At 37.1% G+C, this 18,564-nt stretch overlaps 1 protein-coding gene across 4 annotated transcripts in view; it reads right to left on the reverse strand.

The window, feature by feature from the left end:
- Positions 1–18,564, reverse strand: part of CROT (carnitine O-octanoyltransferase) — a 34,361-nt gene that overhangs the window by 14,291 nt on the left and 1,506 nt on the right. For 2 of the 4 annotated variants that reach the window (XM_020987493.2, XM_020987491.2), the window contains exons 2-7: positions 18,359–18,449; positions 6,527–6,661; positions 5,405–5,529; positions 2,758–2,939; positions 2,482–2,606; positions 1,012–1,120 (exon numbers count right to left, since the gene is read on the reverse strand). In XM_020987493.2, coding sequence (XP_020843152.1) covers positions 1,012–1,120; positions 2,482–2,606; positions 2,758–2,939; positions 5,405–5,529; positions 6,527–6,641 — 656 coding nt within the window. In that variant the 5' untranslated portion in view covers positions 6,642–6,661; positions 18,359–18,449. Of the gene's footprint in view, positions 1–1,011; positions 1,121–2,481; positions 2,607–2,757; positions 2,940–3,022; positions 3,355–5,404; positions 5,530–6,526; positions 6,662–18,358; positions 18,450–18,564 lie in introns of those variants that run through there. The other 2 variants (XM_020987494.2, XM_078151916.1) reach the window with 2 other exon arrangements.

Consider the following 18,564-nt stretch of genomic DNA (forward strand, 5'->3'; position numbering starts at 1 on the left):
ATCTAAACATAATTTAACCTTTTATTAATGACTCTTGGTCATCATTGTGAAAATCAGTCCATGGCCACTGGAAATACTGTGAAGTAAGTCCACAGGAGCTTTCAAGGACATTAAATAAATGTTATTGGTTCCTCTAGCAGCAGGTAACTGAGTAGAAAGAATGCGGCTCTTAGAGTCACAGGATCTGGGTTCAAATGTCAATATTGCCTTTCACTGTCTAAAAGATACTGGACAGTCACTCTACCTCTTGGGGACTCAGTTAGCTCATCTATAAAAAGAGGAAGCTGAACTAGACAATCTCCAAAGTACCTTTCAACTCTAGGTCTATGATTGTGCATGGCCTCTGACTGCTCTGCTGTTTGAGTTTTTGTATCTTTTAAAAAATAGTGTTTCTGCCTTCTCTGCATCAGGTTGTACAGACTGTTTTCATTTATTGTTGTCTGTGTGCCTGCCTTAGTAGCACCTTCTCTCCTTTAATTTGATGAGAAATCAGGTAACAAACCATGCTTGTTACAACTGCAAACGAAGTAAGATTAAACAGGCCTTGGGTAAAGAGCTGAAGACTGCTTCTAGGGATACACTCCACATGCTTTAAATTATGAGCTCTGTTACAGCCCATAACTTTTTTGCTTCTTTCCAAGCAGAAAAGCTTTTTTGAAGCAGGGCAGTTGAAGTTTATAGATGAAATGTATTATTGAACACATCTCCAAATGTAATCTTCTATCATTAATGTTATTCTTGATCATTTAAAAGCTATTTTATACTAAACTGTCTTCTACTTAGTCTTTGAATGGGCCAAAATCTCACCAAAAAAGTCTCAACAAATAATATAAACTCAAAATAAAAAAGATACAAAATTAGCAAGTAGAACTTTTTCTCCAACTCCGACACTTTTCCATTTCCATGAAACCACATGTCCCTTCAAAAAGAGAGCACAAAGAATGTGCTGAATCACTCCAGGAAGATACTGGGACCTAGGGAGACTCAAAGAATGCAAAGTAATTTGAAAACCTGAGCAGCTCTGGCGGAGTCATCATACAACCTTCATGCATGACATCAAAGACAAAAATTCGACCTCGACACAGCACTGCTATGTGACTTGGGGTGTGTCCTTCACTCTCTGGAATAAGGAGCAGAAAACACAGGACTAAATCCTCCAAAAGTTAAATACGTAAAATAGCTATCCATTTACATGACAATCTATCCATCACATTTGGAAATGTACCCTAAATAAAAATACATTAACAAGTTAACACAGAAATAGTCAAAAAGAAAGAGGGAAAGAGAATGTGAGGAGGACCAGAAAGGAACCTTGCAAGTTTTGCCTGTGTTCCTAAAAATCATCTCTTATGTTGCCTCTGGCACAGGTATGGTACACAGTAGATTGCCAAAGCCTAAGTTGTGATGTCAGGTGTAGAATGGAAAACCACATGCCTCAACCTATTATGGTTTGGCCCAGTCTAAACTAGCTTTTCCATGCAATCTGTCTGGTTCTCATGTCCACACTCTCTGGGAGGAGGAGAAAGAAGAGGAAAATGGAGAATCCTATCCTTATGAGAAGAAGAATCATCTTTTTCTCCAGATTTTTTTTATGATTTCAAAGGGATGGGGGGGGGAATTACACGGTTTATGATTACAAAGCCATACCTAGAACCTAGTTCCTGAAAGATGAAGCCCTCTAGTACCTATTCTTATACTCCTTCCATTGGAATTTCGAATTCTTCAATTCCTTCCCCAAATTTGCATCCAAAAAATAATTTAAAACATGGATCTATAAGAGGTAATGAAGAAAACAAAACAAGAAAAAAGGAAGGAAAATAGAGCCAACTGTGCTGGAATTTAAGGGGCCCTGGAAGGACAGATAGAAGAAAAGCATTTTCTGTTGTTTATTCATTTGATTCCGCCTTGTTAAAGGCTAACTAGTGGGATAAGATTTCTGTCCCTTATTTTGTGTCTAGTTGATTAGTTTTGTTGATAGTGATTAAATTTAAAATAACTTTATCTTTTGAATGAAGCTTTTTTCTATAGCTCAAAGGTGAAAGAGAATGAGCATAAAATTGAGAATGCTCTTTAAAGACTATGCCATTAGTCATCAGTAAGTATGAAGTTCAAGTTTGGAGGTTTCAAACAAAATTTAAATTTAAATTCACCTTATTATTGGCAGGAAAGAAAAGACTGCTATTATAGAGGGTTCTATATACACCTCATTACCTCTACACACAAACATGAATAGGGACTGTTTGGGAGGTGTTTATTCCTATGTTACAAATATAAATTTAATAACTCTTTCTTTATTTGAGCATTATTAATTAGAAGTTGAAGGAAGTTGTTCTTAGGGTAATGTGCATAGAGCATTCTGAAAACCTTAAAGCGTTTCATGTCAATGAAAATGATTATGTTCTCCTTGAAAACTACATGAAGCCCACTGTCTTTATGGGAAAAAAAACCCAACAAAAACCAAAGTCCCCCTTTTCTACTTACCAGTTCTAAAGTAATTGATGATTGAATCTCTAGTAATTCCTGGTACCTTGCAAGTAGAAAATAGCATTCGGAATTGATTCATGTCTAAAGGTATATTTCCAATTTTATGAACAGGCACTTTTTCCCTAAGAAAAATAAAATTAATCGAAAAGCTACTCTAAGAATCCAGCCACCATAAACTCAATGTCTATATTTACGTAAGTTAAATTTCACAGTGTACATTATCTAAATCTTCAAGTAAATCTTTAATGATATCCTTATGAATCCCCATCTTACGCTTTTAGTAGCTGCCAGTAGTTCAAATTATGCCAAAGAGTTACAGATCCTCTTTCTAACTGTGTGCCTTCTTTTGGAGGCCAGTAATGTTCACTGTGAGCTGTAGGACCTCCAAAGTTGACATTCAGTTGGGATGGTATACGGACATCCAGGTAGGCAACATTCAACCACCATTCTTCCAGCTGAAAGTGATCAAGAACAGAACTTCAGACATAGGTGAATTACTGAAATATTTTATTTGTAATTACTTCTCATCACTTATAGATCCTAGATAGATTCCACTATTGCTAAAACATTTATCAGCGGCCGTCTAATCCAAACTCTCATTATGAGGAAATGGAGATCCACCAGGGAAGTTAAGGGACTTGTTTAAGGTCACAAAGTTGTAACTTTCAGAGGTGAGATTTGAAGGCAGATCTGCTGACTCTGGAGCTAGTGTTCTTTCGACTGTACCACATTCCTTTAAAAGTTATAACCATCTTACAGATTTATATCACATGCTCTTGTAGCTTCTTCTCTGTTTTGAAAGAACTCCAAATTGCAAAAAGAACCAAACTGCGGACTAAAGAAGCTGCCATCCAATGTCACTGTAGCACCCTGAGCACAAAGGTGAAATGCAAGGAATCACTGCAAAGGCCATTTTAGAAACATCAATACACTGAAATCTTAGATGCCTTTATTTTAATCTGGAATCAGAGTATTTTCTACATTATATAATTCCTCAGAGTCTCTAGCTAGGGTCGTGCACACAGTAGACATTAAAAGCTACCTTTAGAAGTTGATCCATTAATAATAATAGTTAAGGTTATTCCAACTTTAGCCCTGTAAATAACAATGGGTATTCTACTATCATTAATATTAAAATCATTTTAACTAACTGTGAATGACCCAGCAATACAATGATCCAAGACAATTCCAAAGGACTTCAGATGAAAAATGCTATCTACCTCCAGAGAATGAACTGATGGAGTCTGAATGCAGATCGAAGCATACTCTTTTTCTTTACTTTCTTTATTTCTCTTGTGTTGGGTTTGTGGTTTTTCATTTTTTTTGGTCTGTGTTTTCTTTTGTAACATGGCTAATACGGAAATATATTTTACACGATGATAGCACATGTTCAACAGGTATACTCTATATCAAGTTGCTTGCTTTCTTCTCAAGGAGGAGAGAGGGGATGGAGGGAAGAAGAGAATTTGGAACTCAAAATTTTTAAAAATAAATGCTAACAATTGCTATTACATGTCATTAGAAAAAATAATACATAAAAATTTTCCCAAAAAAATTTAAATCATTTCAGTCCACTTTAAGTTACTGAAAATTTCCATAAGTGTTGCGCCTTCTACATCTACTAACCTAAAATCTGGGTGGGTCGATCTTTCACCAAATGCAACTGATGAGTGTTCCTGCACAAACAAGCAGATCTAATAAAATCACCCTGAAGCCTTTTTTTGAGGAACCTAGCCTGACAGGGTTAGAAGGAGGTATTCAAATTAAGATAAATGAGACTAACTAAAGCTGAAAGTCACAACTGCTCCCAAAACTTTGCTCTACTTAAATCCCACAAAGCTGAAAATGGAAAGCAGAAAACACGGGGACTGTAAGGCTCTAAGACTTCTGCTCAAGTGACAATGGCTGGTGAAAGGCTTGGTACTGTATTTACTTTTAAAAGTTCTTATGTGGCCAGTTATTAGCATATATTCCAATTCAAGTGGCTCTCTTTTTATCATGGAAGTCCATCCTCTAGCTCTTAAAAGATTGATGCCCCCTCCCCCACCCTGACAGACACACACACACACACACACACATACACACACACACAAACTGTGTGACCCTGAGCAAGTCACTTGACCCCGACTGCCTCACCAAAAAAAGCAAAATGCAAAAAAAACTGATGTCCCAAACAGACCTCTCCTCTGACCTGAAAGGCTACTACTTACACAGGCTGGCTTCCCAGGAGTGGCAATTCTTAAAATCCCCAACTTCCTTTTTTCACCAATACTAAAATGCCATTACTCTGAATTTGTATATTATAAAGTTTTATATTGTAAATATATTGCATTTACACTGTACATACATTATAAATGCATTGTAGTGCATATATTGCATCAACACTTTCTAGTCCATTGCTTTATTAGCAAAATGGTCTTGTGTGGTCTACAGTGTGCCCAGTACCCACAGCAGAGGTAAGGAAAAGTGGAAAAGCCTTGGCCATAGAGTCAGAATTCCCTGCTACTCACTACCTCTATGACCCTGGGACAATCACTGAGTCTCTCTGGCCTGAATGTCTTCATCTATAAAATGAGAGAGGTGGTACTGGGTGACTTTTAAGTAGATCTGCAGGTTTAACTCCTAAATTTCAAGCACCCAGACCTTCAGGGATCAAATGTACTTTTCATTGTAGAGAATATACCCACAAGTCTTTAATTATAATGATGAAGCTAAATGTCTAAAAAATTTAATAGCAATAGCTGGCTTTGTTACCTACTAAAAGAAGAAAAATTACTCTTAAAAAGTGAACAGCAAACACAGGTTACAATATATTTAAAAGTATATATACCATATATACTGTGTGTGTATTTGGACTATATTTTACATTGTGTTAACATCCTCAAATTGGTCAGCTATACTTGTAAAAACATATAAGTACCCAATTTCTTTTTCCTTTTGCTCTTTCAAGTAATTTTTGCTGCAACTTTTCTCCAATTCCATTTTTAAATTTTTCAACTATTTCTTCTGTTTGTTTATATTCTTCTTCGTTTGCAAATGGCTTAACTGTGAAGGAAAAATGTAATATTTTTAAAAATCATCACAAGCCACCTCAGTCCACATTAGCTATGCATGCTTTGATATTTATATACATAAAACACTGTATTAAGCATGTTAGTAATCTAACAACTTAAAGAGTAAGAATAATGGAGGTTACAAGTAAATAGCAATGGGAATATCATACAGCAAAAAGAAATACTAATTGGCACAATGCAATCTTGTCTACCACTTCTTAAAAATGCTGGAAGATTTCACTTTTTTGAGAAAAAAATCATTCAGTAATAATATGAACTAACAAGTTAGATAATGCACTGCCTTCTGGATTTTAATCAAACAGTTAAGGGAATCCTGTTTAGTCATAACCAACACCAGAACAAAGTTTTAGTCATTTGGAGTTCTTGATGAGAGGCACTAATCCTCAAGTATCAACTACTGGTGTCAATTAATTGAGAAAATGTCATAAAACCTACATCAAAACAGCCAGAGGTGCCACAAAGTAGCTCAAACATTTCTGCATGTTGTAAGAAAAGCAAAGTGATTCAAAAAGATTAAGCCATTACATGGGCATACACTGAATGAATTCATAGACAGTAGTTAGAAATCAAATAAGATCAACATTCAGTAACTTAGAAGAGTGGGAATAAAGTCAACTTAATAGTGTCATCACAGAGTACAGCAATGATGCAAATAATCTCCAAATTGATAAAATCTTATTAGAATGGTTAGATTACAGGAAATAAGAAAAAAAATGTAGTTGCAAGTCAAAGTATATGTAGAGAGACAGGAAAAAGGAATAAGGGATAGAAAAGAAGTGAGGAAAAGCAAGAGATAGGAGAGAGAATTTTTAAAGACTATGTTTTATATCATTAATATCTTGTTCTATTTCTAAAATGCCTTGGGACATCAGAGGACCAAGAAACTCAACTCAACTATTCTTTAGTATTTTTCCTTATTTGAAATCAAATGCCATTTAATATGTGCAAAAATATCAAAGGAGCTATACCTGCATCAAGGTATTTCTTTAATGACTCATCAAGAGAAGGAACAGGCAATGAAGGAAGAGAATCCTGGTACTGAAATGTTCGTTCTTCAGTTGACTTAGCCAACTGGTTTTCCATGATTCTAGAAAGAGTAAAATCTGTAAAGTTAAAGAAAACAAAAACAGTGCCTGATTATAAACTGTTTTTTAAAAAATCATTAGGTCCAAACAATTAACCAGTATTTACCATTTGCCCAGGACCAATATAGATGTAAAGCACTATGAGACATAAAGTAAGTATAACAAATAGTTCCTGTTCTGAAATAAGCTTACAGCATAGTACAATTCAACAAACATTTCTTAAGCTGAGGATACAAAGACCAAAACAAAACAAAACTCTTCCAAAATTAGCCCCAGTCTCATTGAATTTTTTTTTCTTCTGAGGAGAGGGAATATAAAATACACACAGATTAGTAAATAAGGGTTTCTCAGTAAGTAGAGAGCACTCAAAACCAAAGGGATCATACAAGAACTTCCCCTTAGCTTAGTTTGAAAGAAGATAAGGTGGAGTGGGGGGAAGCAGAACAGAGAAGGGAAGTGAGGGAGTGTTTTCTAGACACAAGGAATGGCCTGTGTGAATGCACGGAGACTGGAAATGAAATGCCCTTTAGGAAACAGCTATTAGAGCTATTAGATCAATTTGTCTGGAATATAAAATGAATAAAGGTGAGTGATGTGAAATAAACCGGGTAATGTAGGTTCTGAAGAACTTTTGATGCCAGGATAAGTTCAGGAGCTAGCTGAAGATTGGGTATATAGATCTGGGACTCTTCTGCTTCAAGATGTGAATCAATTACCCATGCAGTTACCAGTGGGAGCAGATGACAGCATCAAAAGAGTATAGAGAAAGGAAAGTAGAGGTCCTGGGCTATTGACTTGTGGGAGACCACCAAACCCCAAAAGATAGATGATGATCCACCAAGAAAAACTGAAAAGGAGTAGTAAAAGAGGTAGGAGAAGACCCAGGGAAAATCAAAGTCCTGTCAAGAGAAAGATGACCAAAAGTGTCTGAAGTGGTGGAGAGGTCAAGTAAGATGAGGATTGGGAAAAGGCTATAGAATTTAGCAGTTAAGCAATCTCCAGTAACCTTGAAACAGCAATTTCAATTAAGTGGTAAGGGGGAAGGGAAAGGAATTAGAATTTATATAGTGCCTACTATGTGCCAGGGTAGGGACTGATGCCAGTTTGCAAGGGGTTAGATGAGTAAGGAGCAAGGAAATGGAGGCATGAGGAATAGAGGACTTTTTCTAGGAGTTTGGCTGGGAAAGAAAGCAGGAATCGGATGGTAAATTGAGGATATGGTTAAGTTCAATTGAAAATTAAAGATGAGGAGGCTCAGCTAGAGAGATAGGAGTAATAGACATACAAAAATTAAGAGAATAAAAGACAATATGTATCAATCAAAAGATCATTGAAATTGGAATCAGATGACCTTGGCTAGAATACCAAGTCTTTGGCTTACTATCTATGTAACCTTGCGCAAGTCATTTAACTAAAGTTCAGTGAGATTTTATCTCTAAAATAAGAGGGTTGGACTGAATCAAGGGTTCATAACCTTTTTTTGAGACATAAACCCTTTTGGCAATCTGCTCAGGACTAAGGAACTCTACTAAGAATGTTTTTAAATGTATAAAATAATATGCCTAGAATTACAAAGGAAACCAATATGTTTAAACAGTTATGAGGCCCAGGAAAATATTCCCTAGACTAGATGATATTATGAAATTTTCTTATACTTATTGTAAGTGTTATAAAAAATCCTGAGAAAGGAAAGACAAATATTAATTAGAGAGATTATTTCTTGGAACTGAGACTCACTGAATTGGGCACTCTAAAATGAGGATTTGAAAAGTACAGCACAGATTGGCATTCCTATTGGAGGGAAGGAATGAGTATGGTATGTGTAAGGACAGTGAGACTAGCCTTAACTACAAAATAGTGTCCTTGGGAAAGGTTGTTAAAAACCATTTAGTACAATCTAAATCTTCTTTTGCAGGTGAGAAAACTGAGACCTAGAGAAGTGAAGTGAACTTGCCTGAGGATACAGGGTAGTGGAAGATAAGTATGGACAGGGTCCTAACAGCTCTATTTAGTTGTACCGGCCCTCCTGGAAGCCACTCACGCCCTTTTCCTCATATTTTCCTTTCACCATTCCCTATTTTAATCAAGGTAAGAGACTACATGCATCTACCTGTATATAAGCATCCTCTATTCCCAGTGGAAAACAAACATAAAATTGAAGAGTCAGAAAATAGCCACATTTTATAGCCAATGTCTGTTTTTAATTATAAGTAAAAAGTAGATTCCCTAAAATTATAGTGTTACATTTTAGCACTACTTAAGCCAGGACCATTAAAAAAAAAAAAGGTGGCAACAGGACCCACAAGGCTTTTTCGAACATATCTGTCAGCAGATTTTTTTTAATCTCTTCTTGGAAGCTGGGTCTGATTGGGCTAGAGAAGGAACTCCTCCCTCCTTGAAATACATATTCAGAACTAGAGATCACTTATATACTTCCTGTTCATGCTATGTAATCCTGGAGAGCACCTCATAAATAGAAGTGGAAGTAGGTCATGAGTTGACACTATATTTATCTAATTTTTGGAAAACCGAATTTATATAAAATTGAACTGCTTGTATCCTAAATCCTGTTTGCTTTCATTGTGATTTTGAAGTTTTTGTTATTCTTTTTTTAATGGCTAGGATTTTTCATATTGTTCTTGATCCTTTAAAAAGGTTTAGTTGGCTCTTTACTCAATGAGGAACTATCCTCTAATTATCACTGACCATGTTTGCAAGCCAGTCAAAATCTGAAGATAAGAAACGTTCTCATTTTGCTTGGAGTGATATTTACTAGCTCCTATTCATCCTGTGGACATACTCTGGGAAACTGGATCTCTAGATGCTAATGTCAAATTCTTAAGGTCTCAGACTAAGTCCCTGGTTTTAAATAGAATTTTTAATGTGCATTAGGCTCATTGCTTTATTTCTATTAGGTCTACTCTAATTTCTTTTAGGTCCTCAAAGGGAGAAAGGAAGGAAACAAACATTTATGAAGTGTCTGCTTTTATTATTATCATTTTATTATGTAATTACCATTAAGGCCAGGGTACTGTGCTAAACACTTATTATTCCATTTGATCCTCCCAACAATCCTAGAAGGTACAATGTATTATTATCCCCATTTTAAAGCCTAGCACTCTAGTCATTGCATCTCCTAGTGGCTTGCCCCCTCAATACAAAGGCTCTGATTATGTTCATGGTTCAAGTACCAATTATCCCTAAATAAATAAAATATGTACCTAACTTTCATTCCTTGATACAGAGAAATAATACACACACTAGGACAATCCAATGAATGAAATCTTTAAGCAGAAGTCTTCATTATGACTAGCCTTCAACAAGTCTTGGAGATAAGAAAAAGGCCTTTACAGGTATCCCTTAGTAAAAAAGACATGTGAGTGTCTGCAACAGTCAGCCTTATTCAGCACTAATTATGACCCACAGAGCTCAGCACCAAGATTTTAGTTGTCACCTGTGTTTCCTGTGTATACATTTTTCTCTCCTGACGAATTTCCATTAAGAAAGGGGTTAGTGTCTTCTTTTTCTTTCATACTGCCCTGAAGCTCAGGATCTAGTGTGGATCCTGATTAGATCCGGGTGGGGAACCACGTTTGTCCCTTAATGAAAGGATTTGTTCTGTAAAACTCAGTCAAAAGGCTGCACCCAAGGAACTAGAAGGCCACACATAGCCTCAAGGTCAAAGGTTCCCCACCCCTGAATTACGGTGGTCAACAAAAGTTAGTCCCTTTGGAACAAAGCCCATCTAATGGCTAGATAAGTCCCCCACAGCCTTACTGCTCAACTAGCCAGGCCTGATTGGAGACTGGGAAACTATGTCACTACTGTCAGACTGGCAACAAACTGGTTGTTCAAGGAAAAATTGTTCTATTTAAAGACAATCTTACCACATGGATATCAATAGCAGAAATGAGTACATAATATTCATTTACAAGTCACTGAACAACAGACAAGTGAGTTAATTACACCTGCCCCAGAGGATCCATCCCATGGATAACTCCCTCCCTCTTAGCTCTGTTTTACACAAATAATAAGCGTTTGTTGAATACTTACTATGTATTTAGTACTATGGTAGGGTCTGGGTGGAAAAAGGGAAGAAAAGAGGAAGAGAAAATAAAAAAGGATAAAATGTGGGTCTTCCCTCCAGAAATTTACTCTAAGTGGGAAGACAAAATGAACACACATAAAACAACTGAAAAACAATACAAGACAGCATATATAATTGTCAAATTGTATGGTGCTGACTAGAATTGCCATAGGAATTTGGAGAGGGAAAGGTAAATGTCGGAAGACGTATCAGGAAAGATTTTATGGGTGAGTGTCTTGACTAAGTGGGGGAAAAAGGCATCAGGAAGAACTGGGTTCAAATTTGGCCTTTAACAGTGCGCAAATCACTGAACTTCTCAGAGTCACAGGCAAGTGTCTTATTTAAAAAGAGCTGACTAGGGGGCAGCTAGATGGTGCAGTGGATTGAGTACCAGCCCTGGAGTCAGGAGGACCTGAGTTCAAATCCGGCCTCATACACATAACACTCACCAGTAGCGTGACTCTGGGCAAGTGACTTAACCCCAATTGCCTCATCAAAAAAAAAAAAAGAGTTGAATATCTGCACAGCCAGAAGGATTTTCCTGACTGAGAGCCCCTACACCAATCAAAAATAAAGGAGGGTAGGACCAAATTATGAAAACTAGCAGAAAAATTTATAACAAGTAGGTAGGCAAAATAAGCTTCCAAGCAAGTGACATAACACAGTCTCTTTATCTACATACATAGAATGAGACCATAAACTGGTTTCAATAATTCAATAATTCCATCATCTCTGAATAAAGGGATACGGGTGAAATAGGATAGTAGTAATAAAAACAGGACTTAATAAAAGAATGGTTCTCCAATATCTTCACTGTATCCACACCCGCATTAGCATGAGTGTTCTTCAAGGACTAAGTCCTCTTCTCCCTCTACATTATTCTCTCCTTTGGCAATCTCTTTCACTCCCCACCTTCAACTACTACCTCTATGCAGAGAACTCCCAAGTCTATACCTCCATTCCTGACCTCTGTTCTGAGCTCCAGTTCCATCTTCAACTTTCTGTCCCACCAGCACCACCTCAAATTCAACATGTCTAAAATAAAGGTCATTCATTGTTCTTTCCTCTAAACCTGCTCCTCATTCTGATTTCTCTCTGTGGCACTACCATCCACCTGGGCTCCCAGATCAGCAGTCTTGGGATTATCTCTCACTCACTCCTATTCTTCAGTGGCTCTTTATTGTCTCCCAAATCAAGTTCAAACTCCTATTCAAGGTCCTCCTCCATCTGATGCCCCTCTACCATCAGAGTGTTAGCCCAGAGAAGGCTCCTCCATGAACTTTACACTCCAGCCAAACTGGACTCCTGCCCCACGTACATGTCCTGACCCATATCTCTAACTTTCTGTCCTACCAGCATCTCAGATTCAGCATATCCAAAACCAAGGTTGTTATCTTTCTCTCTAAACCTGCTTCAATCAGGTAAATATGAGCTATCAATCATGAAACAGGGATGGACTTTTTACATTCTTTTGTGGAGATGACTGTATGAATCCCCTCATCACACATTATAGAGGAAATCTAATTATACAGAGGGCCTGAGAGTAGTGTTTTGTTTTTTTTATGATCTTAATGAAGAATGAAAAGGGAACACAAGAGGAGTATGCTGGTGGGGGGAGGTGGGTAAAGGGAAAAGAAGAATAGTGAAAATTAACTCACATAATTGTGGTTCCCAACTAGATGCTTCAAAAAAAACGACAGAGTGGTTCATGGGGAGGGGCAGAGCAGGTGGTATTTTAATTTCACCATGTTCTGATCTGGGCAAAGGACTAAATGACACACCTAGACACAGATGATTAGAGAAATCCATTTCACCCAAAAGGGAAATTGGCAGAAAAGGAAAAGAGGGGTATACAAGAGAAAGCAGATAAATGGAAAGATTAGTTAGAAGCAGAACAAATTTTCAAAGAAGGAGCAAGAAACAAAGGGAAGGAAGAGCACAAGAGAAAAAGTGAGAGGGAAATACACAATTAATCATGGTAACTGTGAACATGAATGGGATGAACTCACTTATAAAATGGAAAAGGGTAACAGTGTGGATTAGAAACCAAAACCTCACAAAATATTATTTACAAGAAACACACGAAATAGAAAGATGCACAAAATTAAAACAACAGACTGGAGAATAATCTATTCTGCTTTAGCTGAAGTAAAAAGCAAGTATAGTAATCACAATCTCAGAAAAAGTAGTGATAGTAAATGTAATTTAAAAAGATAAACAAAGAAACTACAATTTGCTAAGAGGTAGTATACACAAGTTAATATCAATTCTAAACATGGGCCTCAAATGTAATAGCATCCAAATTCTTAAAAGAAAATTAAATGAGTTACAGAGAGAAATAAATAGTAAAAGTATTTGTAGGGATCTCAATTTATTCCTCTCAGACCTCTACAGAGCTAAACAAAAAAGTAAAAGGAAAGAAAAAACAAAAAGACATGAATAGAATTTTAGAAAAGTTATATGACAGACTTCTGGAGAATATTAAATGGCAATAGAAACTTTTTTCTCAGCTTTGCATGACATCTTCACAAAAAAACTGATCATGTATTAGGGTATAAAAATGTCACAAATAAATTTTAAAAAAGCAAAAATATTAAATACATATTATATGGATAATAATGCAATAAAAATAATATTTTATTAAAAATAAACCTGTTCCTCATTCTGATTTCACTCTCTCTCTGTAATACTATCATACACCTGGACTCCCAAGTCAACAATCTTAGGGTTATCTCTGACTCACCTCTCTTTTACATATCTCTGCAATCTCTCACATCCATCATCACCACCACCACCATTCCTGTTGTCACCGATGTTATACAAGCCTTCATTACCATCTCCCTGGACCACAGCAAGAGCTTAACAGGTCTTCCCTCCTTCACTCTCTCTCCCAAGCTGCATATCACTGCCAGAGTTATCTTTCTGCACCCAGATCCGATAGTGGTAATTTTCTGCTCAAGAATCTTTAATTCCTGAAAACAGAACTGCTTCCCAAATAAAATTCTAACTCTTCTACCTGGGGTTCAAAGTCTGTCATCGACCTGATGCTATACCACCTTTAAAGTATCAACCCATGTTATTCTCCTCTACACTCTACATTGCAGCCAAACTGGACCACTGTCCCACAAACATGTTCTGAACTCTCATACTCCTGTCATTTTTGTTCACTCTACACCAGTGTATCTTCAACACATTCCCTTCCCTCTCTTCACTTACAGACTCCTTCCTACCAATCTTTTAAAGTCCAACTTCCTCCAGGGAGCCACAGTACTAGTAACAATAGTAGTAGCAGTAGTAGTGGTAGTAGCAGTAGTGGTGGTAGCAGTGGTGGTGGTGGTGGCGGTGGTGGTAATAATAGTAATAGTAATAACAATAACAACTCATATTTTTAGAGTGCTTTAAACTTTACAATGAGCTTTTCTGTCAACCTGGTAAATTAGGTATCAACCTTTCTTATTTTCCATGGTTAACAACCATCCCCACCAACCACACATAGCATTTTGTTTTGTAATTAATGAATTTACCCTATAATAATATGTAGAATAACTGACTTGGTGTCTTATCTCCCTACTAGGCTAAGCTCCTTGAAGGCAGAGTAGCATCTTATTTCCACTTTGTTTCCTCCCCCATAATGTTCTATACACAGTCAGTGCTACATTGTACAGGATTTCTAACTGGGAAATGTAGAGGAATCATGACATTTCAGAAAGAAATAAGATTGTTTTGGATGGGGGGGTGGGGGTGAGGGGAGGACAGATAACTTGTTATGGTTCTACTTAGTTCTACTTGTAAATGAAAGAGGACAAAGATGATTACAGGATTTCTAACTTGGAAATGTAGAGGAACCATGACATTTCAGAAAGAAATAAGATCGTTTTGGCGGGGGGGGGGAAGGACAGATAACTTTGGATACACTGAGTTTGAACTCATATCGGGAAAGTCAAGTGAGCTCTCTTACAGGCAGTTTGAGATATTTGATTGGAGCATGGGTACAGATTCCCAGTTCTCACGGTGCTTACTTTCTGAGGGAGAGGCTATGACACATACACAAATAATTATAATACAACACAATAAATAAGAGGTACAAAGTGCTGCTGGAAATTCAAGGGTGGAAGGTCATTATCAGTTGGGAGGGGTTCAGAGAAAACGTCACGGAGAAAATGGCATTCAACTTGGTTTTTAAGGGATGGAGAGGATCACAAAGTTCACTGAGAACAAGAAAGGCATCAGAAGACTAGAGACTTGCAAATGTGATTTTCAAAAGGTAACCTCTGGAAACTATAGACCAGTAAGCTTGACACAGATCCCTAGTAAAATCCCATTATCGATTATTTAGATGGCTTATGAACACTTGGAAAAGGAAGTGGTGCTTTCTGTAATAGCAAAGAAATAGAAACAAAGTAAATGCCAATCATCTGAGGAATGGCTAAACAAACTATATTACATGAATGTGACAGAATAGTGCTGAGTCATAAGATACAATAGGACATGGGAAGATTTATATGAAGTAGCGCAAAGAGAAGAAAGCACAATCAGGAAAATAACACGCACACTAACTACAACAATGTACATGGAAAGAACAAAAATAATAAAAATCAAAATCGAAGGCTGTGTAATTAGAGAAAAAGAAGGATTTCAGCAAAACTAGTTAACATCAATTAATTCTGACAATATATACACAATGAAACACAATTACAGGGTTCCACCTCTTCAGAAGAAAAAGGGGGGAGGAGGTTTGTGGTTATGGTTCTACTTAGTCATTATACTAGAAAAATACACTTAGCACATACTAGTATTATATGAGGAATATTATACTGTGTATATCTAGATGACTAAGTTTGATTGTAAAGAAGAGCCACAAGAGACAACCCTCCCCTCTTCCTTTTTTTCTAGAGACGGAAACCTCAGGATGTGTTTCACTGTATATATTGTCAGACTTGACTGATGTGTTGACTAGTTTTGCTGAAATGCTTCTTTTTCTGTTTTTTAATCTTTGATTTCATGGACAGCTCTCTGAATGAAGGAGGGAGAAGGGACGTGATGGGAAATAAAGGTGATGTCAAAATGAAAGAAACTAAGAAGATATTTAAATCACTAGGAACCAGTAGCAGTCAAGCATTTAACAAAGTCTTTCATGATACCCCTGTGGACAAGACGCATAAATGTGAGCTGCTTCATAATGCAGTTAAGTAGATTCATAAGTGGCTGAATGACTCGAGAATATAGATTAGTGGAGACGTGTGATTTGGTTAGAGGACTACAGTGCTATACCAGAGCTGTGCCCAGCCCTGTTCTGGTCGATCTTTTCACCCACGACTTGAACAAACATACAGAAAAAAATATTTGTCTAATTTACTGATGTAAATCTTGAAGGGAGAACTAATACACAGAAAATGAAGAAGCTAAAATTATCTCAACAGTTTGTCATGAATGGGTCAAACAAGATTAAATTAAACAATAAATGGAAAGTCTTGACCTCAGGCTTAAAAAAAATGAAATTCTGACAGAAAGGATGAAGAACACCTAGCTTAGGGGCAGCTAGGTGGCGCAGTGGATAGTGCTCTGGCCTTGGAGTCTGGAAGACCTGAGTTCAAGTCCAGTCTCAGACATGACACTGACTAGCTGTGTGACCCTGGGTAAGTCACTTAACCAATTGCCTCACCAGAAAGGAAGAAATAAAAACCTAGTTTAACAGCAGTCCATGTAAAAAAAAATAGACCTAAACATTTATTTGGACGCAAGCTTAATATGAATCAAAAGGGTGATATTTCTGCCAAAAAAAAAAAAGCTACTAAAATGTTGGGGTTTCATTAATAGAATCATAGTGTACAGAGCAAGGAAGATGACAGGCCCAGAAATATGGTCACTGTACCAGTCAAAATTATATCTGGATTATTGTATTCAGTTCTTGGAATTACATTAAAAAGGGATGTTGACAAATAACACATCCAGAGGATGGGGGGAGGGGGGTGATGATACTCAAAACTACATCACATGGATACAATGAACTAGTAATATTTATCTTGGAAAAGAGTCTACAGAGAGAAACTGGAGGGGAAAAAAAGCTATATTCATATACTTGAAGGGCTAGAAATCTGTTCAATAAGCATTTATTAAGCTATGTGCCAGACGTGCTCCATGCTGGGGATAAAAAGAGAAAAACAAAGAACTTAAATTCTATTGGAGAAGGGAGGTTAGGAACAACACGCACAAAAATATTATAAAATACTATCTTTGGCCTAGACTTGTGATTTCAACAGTGCAGGGAGCTCCCAGGTAAAGAACCCATTAACCCCACTGTGCCACAGGCAATCTTCAATACAAAATGTGTATACAAAAGACATCTAAAATAATTTCGGGGAGGGGGAGGGATGAAGGAATTCAGTTGTTAATCCAACTTTATAGGAGAGGACTTGAGCTGAAACTCAAAGGGAAATAAGGTGAGAAAGGAAAATACTCCAGGCATGGGGCACAGCCTTTGCAAAACGCATGGTGACAGAACTGTCTGGTGTGAGCAAATAGGCCAGTCTGGTTGGAACCCAGAATACCAGAGGAAGAACACTATCTAATCACACCAGAAAGATAAGTTGGAGTCATATTGTGAAGGGGTCTAAAGGCCAAGCACAAAAGTCTACTTTTTCGTCACGGTGATAGGAAATCAGTGAAGCTTTCTGAATGAGGGGCTGACATGGTCAGAACTGTGCTTTTGAAATATCATTTTGGATCCTGTGTGGAGGTGGCTGGAGAAGCAAGAGACTGGCTGCAAGGAGACCAATGAGGAGGCTATTGCAACCGTCCAAGCAGGAGATGACGAGGGCCCGAATTAGGTTGGTTGCCGTAAGTAGAGAAAAGGGAACAGCTATGAGAGATGCTGTGGGGAAAGCAATGATAAAACTAGGACCTGGGTAGGGGGAGGGAGATGAGTAACAGTGAAGAGTTAACAATAATTCCCAGGCTAAGAATCTGGGTGGCTAGAAGGAATGGAGATGTCAGCCACAGAAACAGAGAAGTCATAAGGAGATGGGATTTTAGGGGGGAAATTAATGAAAAGAGAAAATTAAATTAAATTAATTTAATTTTATATGGCTTCAGAGGGCCCAATAGGGAAAATGGAGAGAAAATTACAGAGAATTCACATTGATAAGGATAAAAAAAAATGTTTTTAACAATTAGAGCTGTCTAAAGTTCTGACGGAAAAACCAAATTTCACTGTACCTAGCAAAGTCCTAGGCAAACAGTAAGTAGTTTTAAAATAAATATTAATAATTACTTCATATGAGTTTAAAAGTCACTGAGAATATCTACAAAGAAGCAGGTCAAAAAGTATAAAAACACAAGATATGAACTGAAGGCATACATGCCAAGGAGCTTCATAGTAAAGGAGCTGTCATAGTGGGACTGGGTTAATTAGGGTAGGCTTCACAGAGGTAGTAAATTGGTAGAGATTATAATAGAAAGTAATTCTGGGTGGTAGAAATGGCAAAGAGCTAAGTACAGTAATCATGTATGTCCTGAGAGTATTCTATTTTCAAGAAAGTAAAGTAGAGTCTTAACTAGGTTTGGCAAAAGGAATACCATCTGTCCATCCATGCTTCCTGATTTTTCTTCTAGAAATGTGTTAAACATACCTACAGAGTATGCCAAGTAGAAGGGCTGTATAACCACAAAGGAGTCTGTTGCAATGATGTCAGGTGCCAAGGGCTTGAAATGGAGTAGAAACTGTGGAAATAAAAAGGAAGAGGCAAAATCAATAAGCATTGAGAAGAAAAACTAGCAGGGATTTGTAACTGACCTCCAAATTTTAAATAAAAGGGATAACTGGCAAAAATGATTT

This window comes from Phascolarctos cinereus, unplaced genomic scaffold (assembly GCF_003287225.1).
Source record: "Phascolarctos cinereus isolate Bilbo 61053 unplaced genomic scaffold, phaCin_HiC Scaffold_1;HRSCAF=81, whole genome shotgun sequence".
In the NCBI taxonomy this organism is placed as follows: Eukaryota; Metazoa; Chordata; class Mammalia; order Diprotodontia; family Phascolarctidae; genus Phascolarctos; species Phascolarctos cinereus.